The 13,975-nt window shown below is 38.7% G+C and overlaps 1 protein-coding gene across 2 annotated transcripts in view; it reads right to left on the reverse strand.

The window, feature by feature from the left end:
• The window catches only part of RNF11 (ring finger protein 11), a 44,651-nt gene that overhangs the window by 4,326 nt on the left and 26,350 nt on the right, over window positions 1-13,975 (reverse strand). The window contains exons 2-3 of one of the 2 annotated variants that reach the window (XR_012160491.1): window positions 6,852-7,021; window positions 2,458-3,510 (exon numbers count right to left, since the gene is read on the reverse strand). Coding sequence is in view for 1 of the 2 variants with exons in the window: in XM_073357751.1 (XP_073213852.1) it covers window positions 3,339-3,510; window positions 6,852-7,021 (342 nt within the window). In the remaining variant the exon portion in view is untranslated. Of the gene's footprint in view, window positions 1-2,276; window positions 3,511-6,851; window positions 7,022-13,975 lie in introns of those variants that run through there. The other variant, XM_073357751.1, reaches the window with a different exon arrangement.

The raw sequence follows: 13,975 nt of genomic DNA on the forward strand, positions 1-13,975 counted from the left end.
ACCAATAACACTCAACATTTCTAATAGTGTGTTTATTTATCTATAGCAACTATGGAATTGAGCACCCAATATTTTATAAAATGTTAGTGCAATTAAGTTTTGTAAAGCATTTATGGTATCATAGTGAATCACATGTATTATATAGTATAATTGTTAAGGGATGCTTTAAAACAATAAAGACTATTTTTATCCAAAGTTCCTTTAGTGGTGAACTGCTTTTACAAGTTCAGTATTTTACTAGTACAGTTTTTCAGGTAAAGATTTTTAAAGGATTTAAAAATCATGCTTAATTATACTTAGTTTAATGTGTGCAAAGTGCCTTGAAGATGAAAAGCATTATAATGAATACTAAGGGCCTGTCTACCCTAAAAATACAACCACAGCAGGGAAACAGGTTAAAAGAGGTGGCCATATCAGAATTACAAAACTGATCTAGACTGGTAAGATCTATGCTACACCACAGATGGATCTGCAGTTGTAAGTAGGTTAGGAAACAACTGTGTTGCAATCAAGTTGTCTAACGTGTTTGAATTTGAGGTGTCAATAATTAATTCAGAACACCCCTGCAAAGTAGGAAGCGAGTATTATCCTAATTTTACAGATGGGGGAATTAGTCACAAAGGAAGTAATTTCTGACCTGGGGCTAGAATCCAAGTGATCTACAATCTCAGTCTACACAGTTCTCTTGAAACTATTTTTTCCTGGGCTTAAGTAAATTACTTATATTCATTTTGGGTATATGAATTAAGGAACTTTAGTTATGGAAATGCAAGTCTATTATGCAACAGCATTGCACCTAGAGGTTTAAAAGCTATTCATGTATTCATTATATTTACACATTTTAAATTAAAATTTGGTTTTGGAATGTTCTTGTGTAATCAATTCTAACTCTAGCCCTTTACACCTTCTGTTATAATTTTATTTAACAAGTAATTTAATGAAAGCATACGTTTGTTTCTCTTAACACTGTACATCAGTGTTAAAAGTTCAACAATACAAAGTGCCTGGAAAACCATTCAGCTCGATAAACAGTCATTTCAATGCTCCTGCCAAATCTTCGATAATCACATCATCTTATAATAGACAGACTAATACCAACCTGAAAAAGATGTTTAAAAATTGTTCATTTGCCAATTTTAAAAATCAAGGCAAAAGGAAAAATCTGACTAGAATACTTGACAAACATGGACATTATGATGTTACAACACCACTACCACACACACACACACTGATAAGAAAAAGGAACAATGATTTGCCACCAAGAACATCGCACAACTTCAGGTCTTTCCTCTCAGATTTGCTTCATGTAATTAAGTCAGTCTGTGTCTGTCTCTCTCATAAAAGGGAAGGCGGGGGAAATCAGACAATGCGTAACAATTTCAATGAATCTGGTATTGTAGATGGTTCTGAACTGCTTTTGACTACCTATGGAATTCATCTACAACACAGTGTGTAGCTTTCAGCTGCAGGGCTAATAAATAAACCAACAAATGTTGATTCTGCAGTCTACTGACCAACTTTTTAAAATCATTAATGACATATAATTGGTCTATATTATAAGTACACACAGTTTTCAAAGTACTTGTGTGTTTAAATATAAATTGTTACATCAAGCACTCAAACTATATACACAGAACAATCAAGAATGTTCCCTTATCCATTCTGGTTAACTTCAGACTGCATCTCATTTTGCTACAGTGAGAAATCTTAGTCTATCAGCTTTGCACAGAGTGTATAAAAGTCACAGTAGAGCAGTGGTGCCCAAACTTTTCCTGTCTCCGCCCCTGCCCCCCTTACCAGTAATGGAATCTGTCTGAGCCTGCCCTCCATTACTGCACAGTTGTCTTAGCAGAAGAGCTTGGAGCTGGGCTGGGGGCAGAGTTGTGCTCCCTCCCTGCCCCCTGTGGGGGCTGGCCCAGGCCCCCACCGTGCCACCCTTGAATGTTCCTCTGTGCCCCCCTAGGGGCACGTGCCTCACACTTCGGGGACCACTGCAGTAGAGTACATTTAAGAAAAAAATAAACACATGCTAAACGGATACAAAGATTCAAAGCTACAATTTTTCCTAGACTGTTTCTACCAAGCATGTACCTTTTCTGCTTCAGAATTGTAGACACTTGTATCGCTCCTACTTTAGCTGTACTATTTTTTCCGCTTGATCACAATGAAATTGTGTTTATATATGAACTTAACATTTATGTGCAAAACATGAAATACAGTTCTTATATCTGAAATGTCCACCAGTGGGACTTAACAAATACATTTCATTCAGAGACTGAGATACGGTATGTTTATTTTTAATTTCAATAACCTAAGAAGAGCTACAGGAAGGAGAGATGCAGTACCCTTTTGCTATTGTGTAAGACATTTGGGGGTGGAGGTACAGCAAGAGAAGTAATCAACACTGACATGAATTTTGTAAGAAGGGAAATAAATGGTTCTGAACAGTTTAATCACCATGGCTCCACTTTCATCTTGTCCTGAAGAAGTGGTCCACTTGTAACATGATACATCAAAAATGTTGATACTTAAATTTAAGCATCATTGTCTGATCAAAACTGAAGCAAATTAAGGAAAAACAAACAGAAAAGGGTAAAACAAAATTTAACGGTCAGATTTGTTTTGCATCCTTGCATTGAATTGTCACTTACAGAAAAGGGACTGTGCATCTCCATTTGCTTACAGGCTAGGAGATCACTTTGAATTCTGCATAATCCTAACTGCAAACAAAATATAGCACTTTTAACAGATTATAAATAAACTGGATTTCAAGCGTAGAGCCAGCCCAACGATAACAATACACTATTTAAAAAGACCTAAGGCAATGGATTCCATTTCCAATGGAAAAAAAAAGAACTGTGCAAACAAGCTTAAAACTATTTCTTTGTGCCAGTGTTATAAAATATAGCTTTTAATAAAGCCTTGACCCAAATACCAGGAACTTGTGAAAGGAATCAGAACAAAAATTGTTACTTTATTTTAGGAAAAAATATCCTTATCTTGCTCCTAAGAAAATCTGATAGACTCAATTTGAACATTTACAGTTTTTATAGCACTTTATACAATTCCTATGTATGTGTGTAAGAACAGGTGTTAAAGGACAACTATGTTTTTAAACACTGGGTCAAGGCTTTACATAAAATAACTTCCTACTTTTTCTATATTCCCTAAAATATTACGTGTTTTTCCAATATCTGCAGCCATTCAGGAATTGTTAGGAAAGGTACTTTTTGTGCATGATCTTAATTCCTAATCCCTGGCTCTTTGGGCTGAATGACAAAGGATCAAACCCATTAAAATGGATGGTTTCCTTGACGGGTCAGAGGCAAAACCCTGGCTCAGTTAGTTTCATATGATGAAAGCAGTGCTGCATCAACTGGCTCCATGCAGGAGGGGCATGTAAAGGATCTCATCAACCAGTCATCTATACAGTCCAGGTGGTAAATGTGCATGCATGGCAGAAATCGGATAGGGTCCCCGTAAACAAAGTCCATCATACAGATCACACATCTGAGGAAAAAGAAGTTGGAGAAATGTTAAGATACTCATCGCTTTGGAAAGTTAAACAGCAGTATTACTTCCCCTGCCACTATGAAACTTGTTTATTGGAGGAAAGCACCGGGATAAGTTTATTATCACATCAACATCTGAATACATTTTACGTTAATGAACCTAACAATTCTCCTTAATCCTATGCCCAACACCATTTATGATAACAAAAATTAAAATAAAGATTAACCTTGAAAACTAAAAGGCTGAATTAAACTCTTCAGTGTTCCCTCTGCCCCTCCCATAAATAAAATAATTTAAATAAAACTTAGACAATGAGAAACATGTGAAAACACACCATGTGTGACCTGCAGTGCATGGCCACACTACGGTCTGAGCTTGCTCGAGGTAGTGTACTTCCTGCACGGTACTGCGCGTCCTCAGATCTCATTAATGGGACAACCTGTCTGACTCTCACAATTTATGGCTGCCTCTCTTCCCCTCCCCCTCAGTTACCACTGTTGCACATATTTAATTTAAACTCCAAAGGGTAGGACCTTGTCATCTTTACTTGGGAAGGACTGTGCCTTACAATGGCACTATGTAAGTAAACAATTCTATTATTACCTATTCTTTAATGCTTTTTAAAAGTGGACTTCTCCAGCCAGCCAAAGCTATTTCTACTTTAAAATGAATAAGTAACATGGCTAGGTAAGAAGCTCTTTGCAGTAGTTGACTTATAAATATTAATCATAACTTCACTTTAAAAAAAACCCAAGGTTCTCAGAGTTAAACTATGGGACAAAAACATTTAGGCCAAATTATCCCTCTATGTCCACATGTGGAGGGGACAAACAATTTGCAAACTCGAGGAAGAAGTGCTGAAGAAGGCAATTCTTCTATGCCACTACCTCACTTCCCCCAGCCCCATATAAGCACTAGCTTTCTTGGGAGAGCTCTCGATGCTATGCCCCTAAAATCCCACAGAGCTGCCATGTGGATGACATTAGACTCTGGCACATCTTGGCACAGTAATGCTTTTTATCCCAACTCCTCACTCCATGTAATCTATCCATGTGGGCAGAGGGACACCGCCCTCCCATCCAACAAAATTAGGAGGATGCTGAATGCAAGCTCAGTTTCCAGTGATCTGTGCTGTTATAGCCCTCAGCAGGATGATTTGACTCTATCAAACACTAACTTGTTTGATCAATGTAAAAAGGCCCTCAAAACTGAAGAAGCCACAGCTACTGTAATTCCCCTGGTCTCCATCTCCCCCCCACAGGCCATTTCCTTCAGGCACTCACAATCACTGCTGTGCTCTGTGCCATAACTGAAAAGGCTGCCGCTCAGTTCAACCGATTCTGTGAGAGATTCTGACATGAACACTCCTAGGTGCAGTTCCTTTTTTTTTTTTAAATTTTGGAATGATTTACAGTGGCAGATGTCGCCATTTTGAAGAACACAGCTTTCAAGGAAGAAAAGCTCTGGAACGGTGCTTTCTAGCGACATAAGCTTGCCATGTTGCCAACTCCCATGATTTTATTGTGAATCTCGTGCTATCTGGCGTTTATTTTTAAAGCCAGAGCTCCTGGAATCATGGGATTATGTGAGAATCTGATTATAATCAAATTAAACTAAACACTCTTAAAACAGTGTCCACACAAAGCTGCACTTGTTTAACTAAATCAGTTTTTTTAAATCACACCTGTCGTTAAACAATGCAACTTTTATGTTTAGGCCAGGCCCCTCTCTTGACTCAGCACCTCCCTCCTCATGAAGGGACTGTTGTCTGCCTGCTTCATCTGGAAGGGAAATCAGGAGCACAGACTCACTCCAGCATGCTGCAATCAAATGTGCCCAAGACAGCTGTGCTGCGGTTACTTTGCCATTGACTCAATGTTCTATCTAGGCCCAGTCAGAGCACATGAGCCTGAATCACAGGGTGTTCTTCCAATCAATCAACAGGAGTCTCTTGAGACTTGCCCTATGCCTGGAGGACAGACGCTCAATCTCCATGTCCCAGTATAAATTGCTGGGAACCACCAAGGCACCAGAATACTTTCTGTAGCGCCAGGAGTAGCCACTCTAATTCTCTACCAAGCTAGGAGTGAAGAACCAAGTTCAAGTCTAAACTTTTGGCCCTTCCGCAGTAGCATAGTATTTCCATGAGATTACTAGACCAGGTCAAGTTCACTTTGACTTGTTGGAGAAATGATCAAGTTACTGTAACTGAGGTGAAGAGACATCTACCATAATACATCCATTTTTCTCTCAGTACTTGAAACTTAACGAAACTACCTGCTATAGCAAGCAGACTTTTAGCTCAAAAATCAAAGCCCTAGTGATTCACCACTGAAGACTTTTCAAACCTGTCTTTAGCTCACTTATTAGAGGGATGGGACAAGGCATAGGAAAACTTCAGTGATAGTGGTGCATGGAAAACAATGTTCCTTAAAACCACTACTTGGCCTGGAAAAAAAGCTGTACATTTCCTTATGGCAGTCAGGCTTCAGAAAAGAGCAAAGCGAAACCTCCTTATTACTATCAAAACTCAGGAGAATGATTGCAGCCTGACACTTCCCATTCATTCTAATGGAACTATTAAGATAAATATATTGTTTCTTAAAAAATATTTATATGGTACCATAAATTTACAGAATGTCTTACAAGCATAGCTAAGACACAGTCTGTGCCCTGAAGAGTTTATAATCTTATAAACAATAAAACAAGATAAACAAAACATGGGACAACAATTCAGGAGAGAGAGGCTGTGATTATTCTTGATGGGAGAAGAATGGAGGTTAGATGTATTAAGAAGTGATTGAAAGGAAGGGATTTGAAGGAATAAGGGAGAGAGCTAGGTAGAAGACAGGAAACCCTGTCTAGGAAGAGGGGGTACAGCACGGTAGAAAGCATGAAATCAGAAATGCAAAAAAGGAGACAGAAGGATCAGTAAGGCCAAAAGGACTGGGAGCAGCATGGAGGTGGGGAATAAGGGCAGAGAGGAACACAGATGTTTTTGGGGACAAGATTAGGTAAGTGAGAAATAGGAGTTTTAGTTTGTTAGAAGCAACCAATGGAGGGATTCAAGGAATGGGATAATGTGGTCTGAGTAGGGATGGGGAAGACTGCTTTTGCAGTGGTATTTTGGCATCTACTTTACCCTAGGGTATATAATCTCATTGCTAATCAAGGAAAGTGAGATGACGAATAAAACAAGGCAAAAAAAGAGAAAAAAAGTTGTCTCCTCCCAAGATCCACTTTCCTGCAGAAATGTAATTTAAAAAAAAGTAACAAACAAACAAACCAAAAAATAAACCACCACCACCACCTTAAAACTACTAATTTGTGTAACTTACTCTCTAATCTTCTTCTCAGAGCCATCTCGTCCAGGATCGTAGACTCCTTTCGGGAGGTGCTGTATAAGGCCTATCCTTTGCGCTATTCTAATTTGTTCCTCTTCTGTCAGCTGTGTTGCTAGCCGAGTCTGGCTAGGAGTTGGGTGATAAACAGGAACGGGAACCTGTTCCTAAAAGTAGATTTAAAACAAAAAACAAAGTTTGCTTTGCATCCGTGGATTCTGGAATATACTAAACGTACTATTTACGCTGTTCCCTTTCTTACTCATTGAAGAATATTGGCATGAAGCTCCCTCTGCTACCCCCACACATGTTTGGCTTAAACAGAATATGGAGGATAGGATAAAGAGTGATGCCAGCTTCTCAGGAAAACTGGTAAGGATCTATTTTTGGCAGTTCGCTACCAGACTATTTCGTTTTGTCTCCAGAAGTTATTCATAGATTAGTTAAATAGATGCACAAACTCCACATGAAAATAGGCAAATCAAGTTTACATGGATTTAACTAATTGTTAGATGGTCTGCCTAACTAAGTTGAGGCAGTCTCATTCTGTACGCTTATGGAGAATCATTTGTGCTGACAGGCCCAATTTATAGTGTCATGATTTTACAGAAGGATCTTTAATTGGCTCTGTAATTACAAAATCATGTACCACCTAAACAATAATTTAGACCTGTACATTTATTTCTTAACAACTTTAAATATACTAATGTGGACATAATAGTCCAATTAAACATCTGAACGCCCAATAATTTATATATCTATCTATATATATTCATAAAGATATATATATAGATATAGATATGAATTCTCTAAAGTTGGACTTGAAGCGACGTATATTTTAAATTTGAACTTCCCACACAAAAGAAAATATTTTAAACATACAATCTCTCTGTGACAGATATGGCAATTTCCTGCAATATCCTTAAATGGCCTTATTATATCAAGTTTATGTATTATTGTGGCCAGGATTGTATCTAACCTTGGGGGGGTGGGATGTAATACATATTGCACACCATGCAGTATTTTTGGAGTCCAGTGTTTAAAATGAATGGTTTATGTATAATTGTGATCTACTCCATAAGAGAGGGCTATCACAGCTCCTCCAGGAATTAAAAACAGTGCGTGGTAACTGAGGCAAATCAGCCAGGTTGCAATCCCCTAAGAGAGGTGCCACCTTTTGTGGAGGCTCACATATACTAGTTCAAATTAAATTCTCCAGAAACCAACAAAGAAAAAAACCTATAAATAAATAGCCTAAATTTAAGCTGACACAGGGCCTTCTTTGTAATCTGGCAAATGGACAGGACCTTCTGTCCAAAGGGGACTCCCAATCGTTGCAGAACGTTTGGAAGGATTTGACCTACTATGGCCTCCTAAAGCTAATGGATGGCATCTAATAAGTTTATTAGCATATGTATACGGTCTTTTATTGTTTTTAATGTGTGTTATCGGTAATCCTTTCACCTTAAAAATAAATTGCTTGCTTATAAAAAACTGTATTGTAACTTGTAACTGAGTGAAATTATGCTGTTCATAGCCTTCACAGAGAAAGTAAAGTGCAGACGTTGGCCTGTTTAGGCAGTCTGGTTTTCTGGGAATATCACAGTATAGGCAGGGAATTGTGCAGCCCGGAAAACCGCTGGTCAGGAGGGAGAGAGATGTGGGTCGCTGCCCAAGAGAGGTGACAGCTGAGGATCCAGGAACTTTGTTAAGAGGATGCCCTTGGTGGACCACAGGAGGGTAATACAAATGCAGTCACCCTGAACTGTGACACACTTCTTCTTCATGTTCTCACAAACAGACCCTTTTCATTGTTGCTTAACTTTATTTCAGATACTTAAATCATTGTTTAAATCTTGTATCTATATTCCTTATATTTAAAACAGAATTTTGGAAAACTGAAGCCACCATTTACAATAGTGTTAGTTGGGACAATATTTGATACATGACCTAATTAACAGTAGACTTATGGCAGTATATTACTTGCATTAAAGCCATTTAACAATGTCTCCTAACTGCAGGGGGGAAAAAAATCTACTCATCAGAAAAAACGGTGTGAAACTACATATTTCTATGTCAGAGGCACGGCATCATTAATCATCTCTTTTTCTTGTAGTTCATGTTGAGAGGAAATTGCTTCATATTAAATCATATAATATGAGACTGTCAGCCCCCACACAGGAAAATCAGAAGTAGGAAATCTCAGACTCTGCAAGGTCCCCATCATGGAGTTTCCACTTAAACATCACCAGTTGCGGAGGGATCAGGCTTTACATCTCACAGAATAACCAGCAGGTTGAGCTCCCAAAATCTGAGGATCTTTATGGAGCCACTAGCTCACCAGGTACACTCCTATGACAGCCTTGTGCCCATTCAGTCCATCACAGGTTCCCTCAGCCCCTCCAGCTCCCTGACATCACACTCCTGTGGAAGTCACAGTACCAAGAAATCCCATGTCAACTGCTGGGATTTCCACACCATGGAGTCCATTCAACATTGACGTAGGAGTTACAGAGGGAGGAGAGAGAGTAGAACAATACAACATTGCCCTCCTCAGTCCCTCCTTGTCCCCCAGGTTTCTGCCAGTCTGGGTCAAGGTTAGCAAAATAGTTAAGAATATTTATGCAATATGCCAATCAACGTTTAGGACTCAATAAAACTCCTGGCAACCTCATACAGAAGGCTATAGTTTCAGCTGAATGCACACAGCCTGTTAGATTCTTCTCTCAACACAGAGAGCCTATGATCTGAGCAAGGTGTTGCATCTGCGAATACATGAATGCACTGACGGGCAAGAATCTCAGAAGGCAGACACAGAAAGGACCCAGCAGGCCATCTCCTGTCAATATATGCTTGTTTCCTACAGTACACATCCTAGCATTTTTGTCCAGCCTAGTTTTAAGTATCCCACGCAAAGGATCTTTCCATTGGGAGACTATTCCACAGCCAAACAAATTTCACTGTCAGGATGCTTTTCTTAATATGATCCCATCACTATTGAGTTATTCCTTCTTATGACACTAAATAATTTCTCTCCCTCCAGGAGAAAAATATTCACTCTTTGAATATCTGTAGATTTATGTCCAACTCTGAAGCCAAGCTATATGTATCTAGGTTTATGCTTTCTGGGAGAGCAGTGCCTCAATGATCCCCAGGTGTGGTCACACCAGAGCCGCATCCCGAGAGTGATACATACACCCAGACAAGTCAACCTCCCTGCTCTGCGACATGTCTTTGTGTATCCAGCCCCTAAATGCAACTTTTACAGCCATATCACATTGTAACTCATCTCTGATTTGTTCTTTATCATCATCTTCAGGCCTCTACTAAATATCTAAATACCTCCAAAGTTTCTTCCTCACACTGAGTTATGGGTGTTCCAGACTCATACAACTGGGGAGAAAGTCAGCATTTTTCCAAACTGGATCTTCTGTAATTATTTGTTGCCTATGCTCCTTATCTCTCTGAGTCCCTTTGTAGGATTTCTCTGTCCTCTGGACTGCTGTACTCAAACCCTCCCCACAAATTTACCACCACCTGTGATTTTCTTCCAGGTTATTAAAGAAAGTGCTAAATAGGTTAGCAGAGATCCACAGGCTGAAGCCAAACACTTCCCCACTACTTGACACACCACTGCTTATCATCACCCTTTGTTTATGAAGGTTTAACAAGTTTTTAAGATGGATCCTGGACTGACTGAAAAACCAGCAAGCTCTGCAGAAAGACTTTGAGGGTAAGAACATGCTTCAGGCAAGGGTTATAGTATGTTAAGTTTTAGACTCTAGAAAGCATGTTATACTTTTGTTTTTATTTGTAATCATTTGTTTCCTTTATTCTGACTCAATACTCACTTGAATCTGTGATTCTCTGTGCTTTGCTAATGAACTTATATTTGTTTTCACCATAAATAGATTACAGTGTTGTGTTGCTATAAAGGATCTGATCCTGAATTGCAACCTTCCAGCTGTGTGTACACTCTCTCTTTGGGGACACCTTACCTGATAATTACTGTGAGTGTCCAGTATCAGGAGATGGACGCTACAGGTGGACGCTTCGGGGAGTTTGGGAATTGGGTACACAAAGCGTTAAGCTGCAAGGCAAAAGTAACAGCTGGCAGAGTCCTGAGGAGTTTGTTTGGGTGGCTAACTGACAGAGTCTTCAGGGAGCTGACACACAGTTTAGCACTAGCAAGTCTCTCTCTCTCTCTCTCTCTCTCTCTCACTGAAGCAGGGTGACAACATCATGACCTGTGGAACTACCAGTGAGGAGGAAACTAGACAGGGAGCACTTGCTGTTCCATGTTTGAGCAGAAAAGGGAGTGATAGGGCAGCCACCCTACTACGCTACGGACATTTACTCGAGTTAGGGAGATGGACAAAGATTTAGCCTCATTTTAAAAAAAAGTCTACTTTGTATTTCAAGTAGTTATTGGTATTTAGTAGTGTTACATGTTCTGGAAACAGGCAGATTCTTTTGGCTTAAAATGTTTTACTGCATTTTCACATGAGCATCAATATGAAATAGGTGAGTGTGAAAAGGGGAACATATCCTATTATCTCCCTGTCCACAGCAAAATACATACACTGCTTAGCAACGAATCACATGATTATCAGAGGTATTATATTCATGTGAGTAAGAGACAACACAACAACAACAAACCCCAGTGAGGCATCTTTTAAAGTATACTTAGGAAGATTCAGATGATAGCCCATCACATGGCCTTATGAATTATAAGGTTATAAATTGATCTGAATATAAATAGGATCTAAAGGAAAGCTGTGGTTCATTAAATAAGATTCTGTTACGTGATAAAAGCAGGGTGGCTCCAAAATGAGAAATTACTCATGGTAACCAGTTGAAGATTGCTTTTATTAAGTGTTAGATGTTAACAATATAAACACAGTTAGTAGCTACATTTTTAAACACCCAAAAATATAGCAAAAGGAAACATCTCTCAATTATTTTAGTCTTCAGTACACAGTAAAGTGCTGCCATGACCATTGATATCTTGTTTGTTTATTATTCCAATCCCCTACCTCCCAATTATGTCTCCTCCCCGGTAGAAGAGGAAAACAGAAATGATCAAAGACATCCCCCCCATAACATTCAGAAGCTGTCCATAACTATACCCTGATCTGGAAAAAAATTATCTTTTTTGCTTCCTGTGTCAGGTCTTCTTTGTACTACACTTACATGCCTGACATAACCAATTAAGTCAAGAATTTGCAGTTGCCAGCTGTGAGCATCTACAATCTAACGTGCTAGACAAGAATCTCTTCTCAGATGAGTAGCCTGAGACAAAAAATGGTGCGGTCTTTTACTGTTAATCCATCATACTAGTGATTAAAAAAGAGGGACACTGACAAGGTCGCATAAATCAGTATTACTGGAAGTAAAAATATGTAACACTACAATATGCATGATGGAAAGTGCCTGAAGGCACTGTTAATCTCCCCTCAAATTACTATTCAAAGATGGACCATTAAACCCAACCATTATGTAAACATTTTAGTAAAAACAACAACATGCATAAGCATAGGGCAGAATACTATGTGAAGTGGTTTGTGGTACTTATATTTGTGAGTAATATTTTTTAAAAATTCTGAAAGTATTTATTCACTGAATGTGAGAATTCAGTGACTTCTTTAGCCAAGTCCTTTAGAACAAGGATTTATTTTGTTCTATGGGCAGAAGAGGGGGTTAAATGTTAGCTGAAGAAGCAAAATTTAAATATTATATGAATATGAGGCATGGGGGATTTTCATGTTTATATACTGATATATTTAAAACAAAAGACCAGGAAGTGTTTGTACACACAGTGGAGGCAGATCTAACATTTCAATTAAAACAACAAACTGGAAAACACTACTTTACTTCCTAGATTTAGGAATACAGAAAACAAAATGAGCATTACTTCCCCAGCAATATTTTTGCAATCCTATAGCTATTTTTAAAATTAATATGTATTCCAAATACATATTCCAAATGTAACCAAAGTTTAACGTGGAACTCCCATTCCCTAAAATTTAACAACATTTTGGGATGTTAACCTCATAAAATAATGATCTCTCGTAGCCTAGATGGACAAAGTTAAATCTTTGCAGGATCAGGGTTTATGTGTGTGTTTATTTTTACTGCCATGAGCAGTTCCACTGATTTCAATGGGACTAGTCACTACAGTAAAGTTAAGCATGTGTGTAAGCCTTTGCAGGATCAGACCTTAGAGCTCGAATTCTCAATCCTCTCTCATGCACGTAGTCCCATTAACTTCAAGGCAGATCGTTCAAAGGAGTAGTGGTTTGCAGGATTACAGCCCTTAATCAAATTATGTTTATAGCTAAAGGCCCTTTGACATGCATATAAGTAAAAGAGATAATATAATCCCAATAACTGTAATATAGCTAAAATGGAAGCATAAAGCTTTTCTGTCCCTCTTTCCATCATCCCCCATGGAAAATGTTTTTGAAGACAAGTTATGAACCACTAAATTTATAACCAGCATAGGGAAATTTCGTCTGGTTTATTTATCCCTTGATTAAGTTGTCAAACACCTCAAACTACGATGAAATTTCATGTTGATTTTATTTTTATGTAAAAAGCTAAAAATCCAAACAAATGACCATACTAGTATTCCTCTAATATGACTTATTTTAATTAATTTATTACTTTTTCATGTGAATTTAGGGCTGGTGAATGATCCCTGATGGACAGCCCTGAAAATGGGCATCTTCCACTTATCCACAATAGGGATAGCTCAGATAGTGGCAACATGTCTCCCTATACTGACCTGCCAATGCACTTCAGCCCTTAGCTAGAAGGGCGTCTTGAGAGACAGAAGAAGAATTCAGTCTCCATAATTATTCAGTCCTGATTCAGAGTCAATTTCCCTGGCTACTCTCAGGAGACCTTGGGAGAGAGGCAGCTTGGGTTTCATCCTCCTGTGATGTCACCATCCAAGTCTTTAAAAAAATCTTTCTTGAGTCCTCCAACAAAAAGGAGGATGTCAGAACTTTAGAATCCTAATGTAAGAAACAAGCGGGGGGGGGGAGGGAAGGGGTAGAGAACCCTAGCAACGTTCTTCTGTGTGTGGGTCCCATGCTACTTTTTAAGCATATTCTGCC

This window comes from Lepidochelys kempii, chromosome 8 (genome assembly GCF_965140265.1).
Source record: "Lepidochelys kempii isolate rLepKem1 chromosome 8, rLepKem1.hap2, whole genome shotgun sequence".
NCBI lineage: Eukaryota > Metazoa > Chordata > Testudines > Cheloniidae > Lepidochelys > Lepidochelys kempii.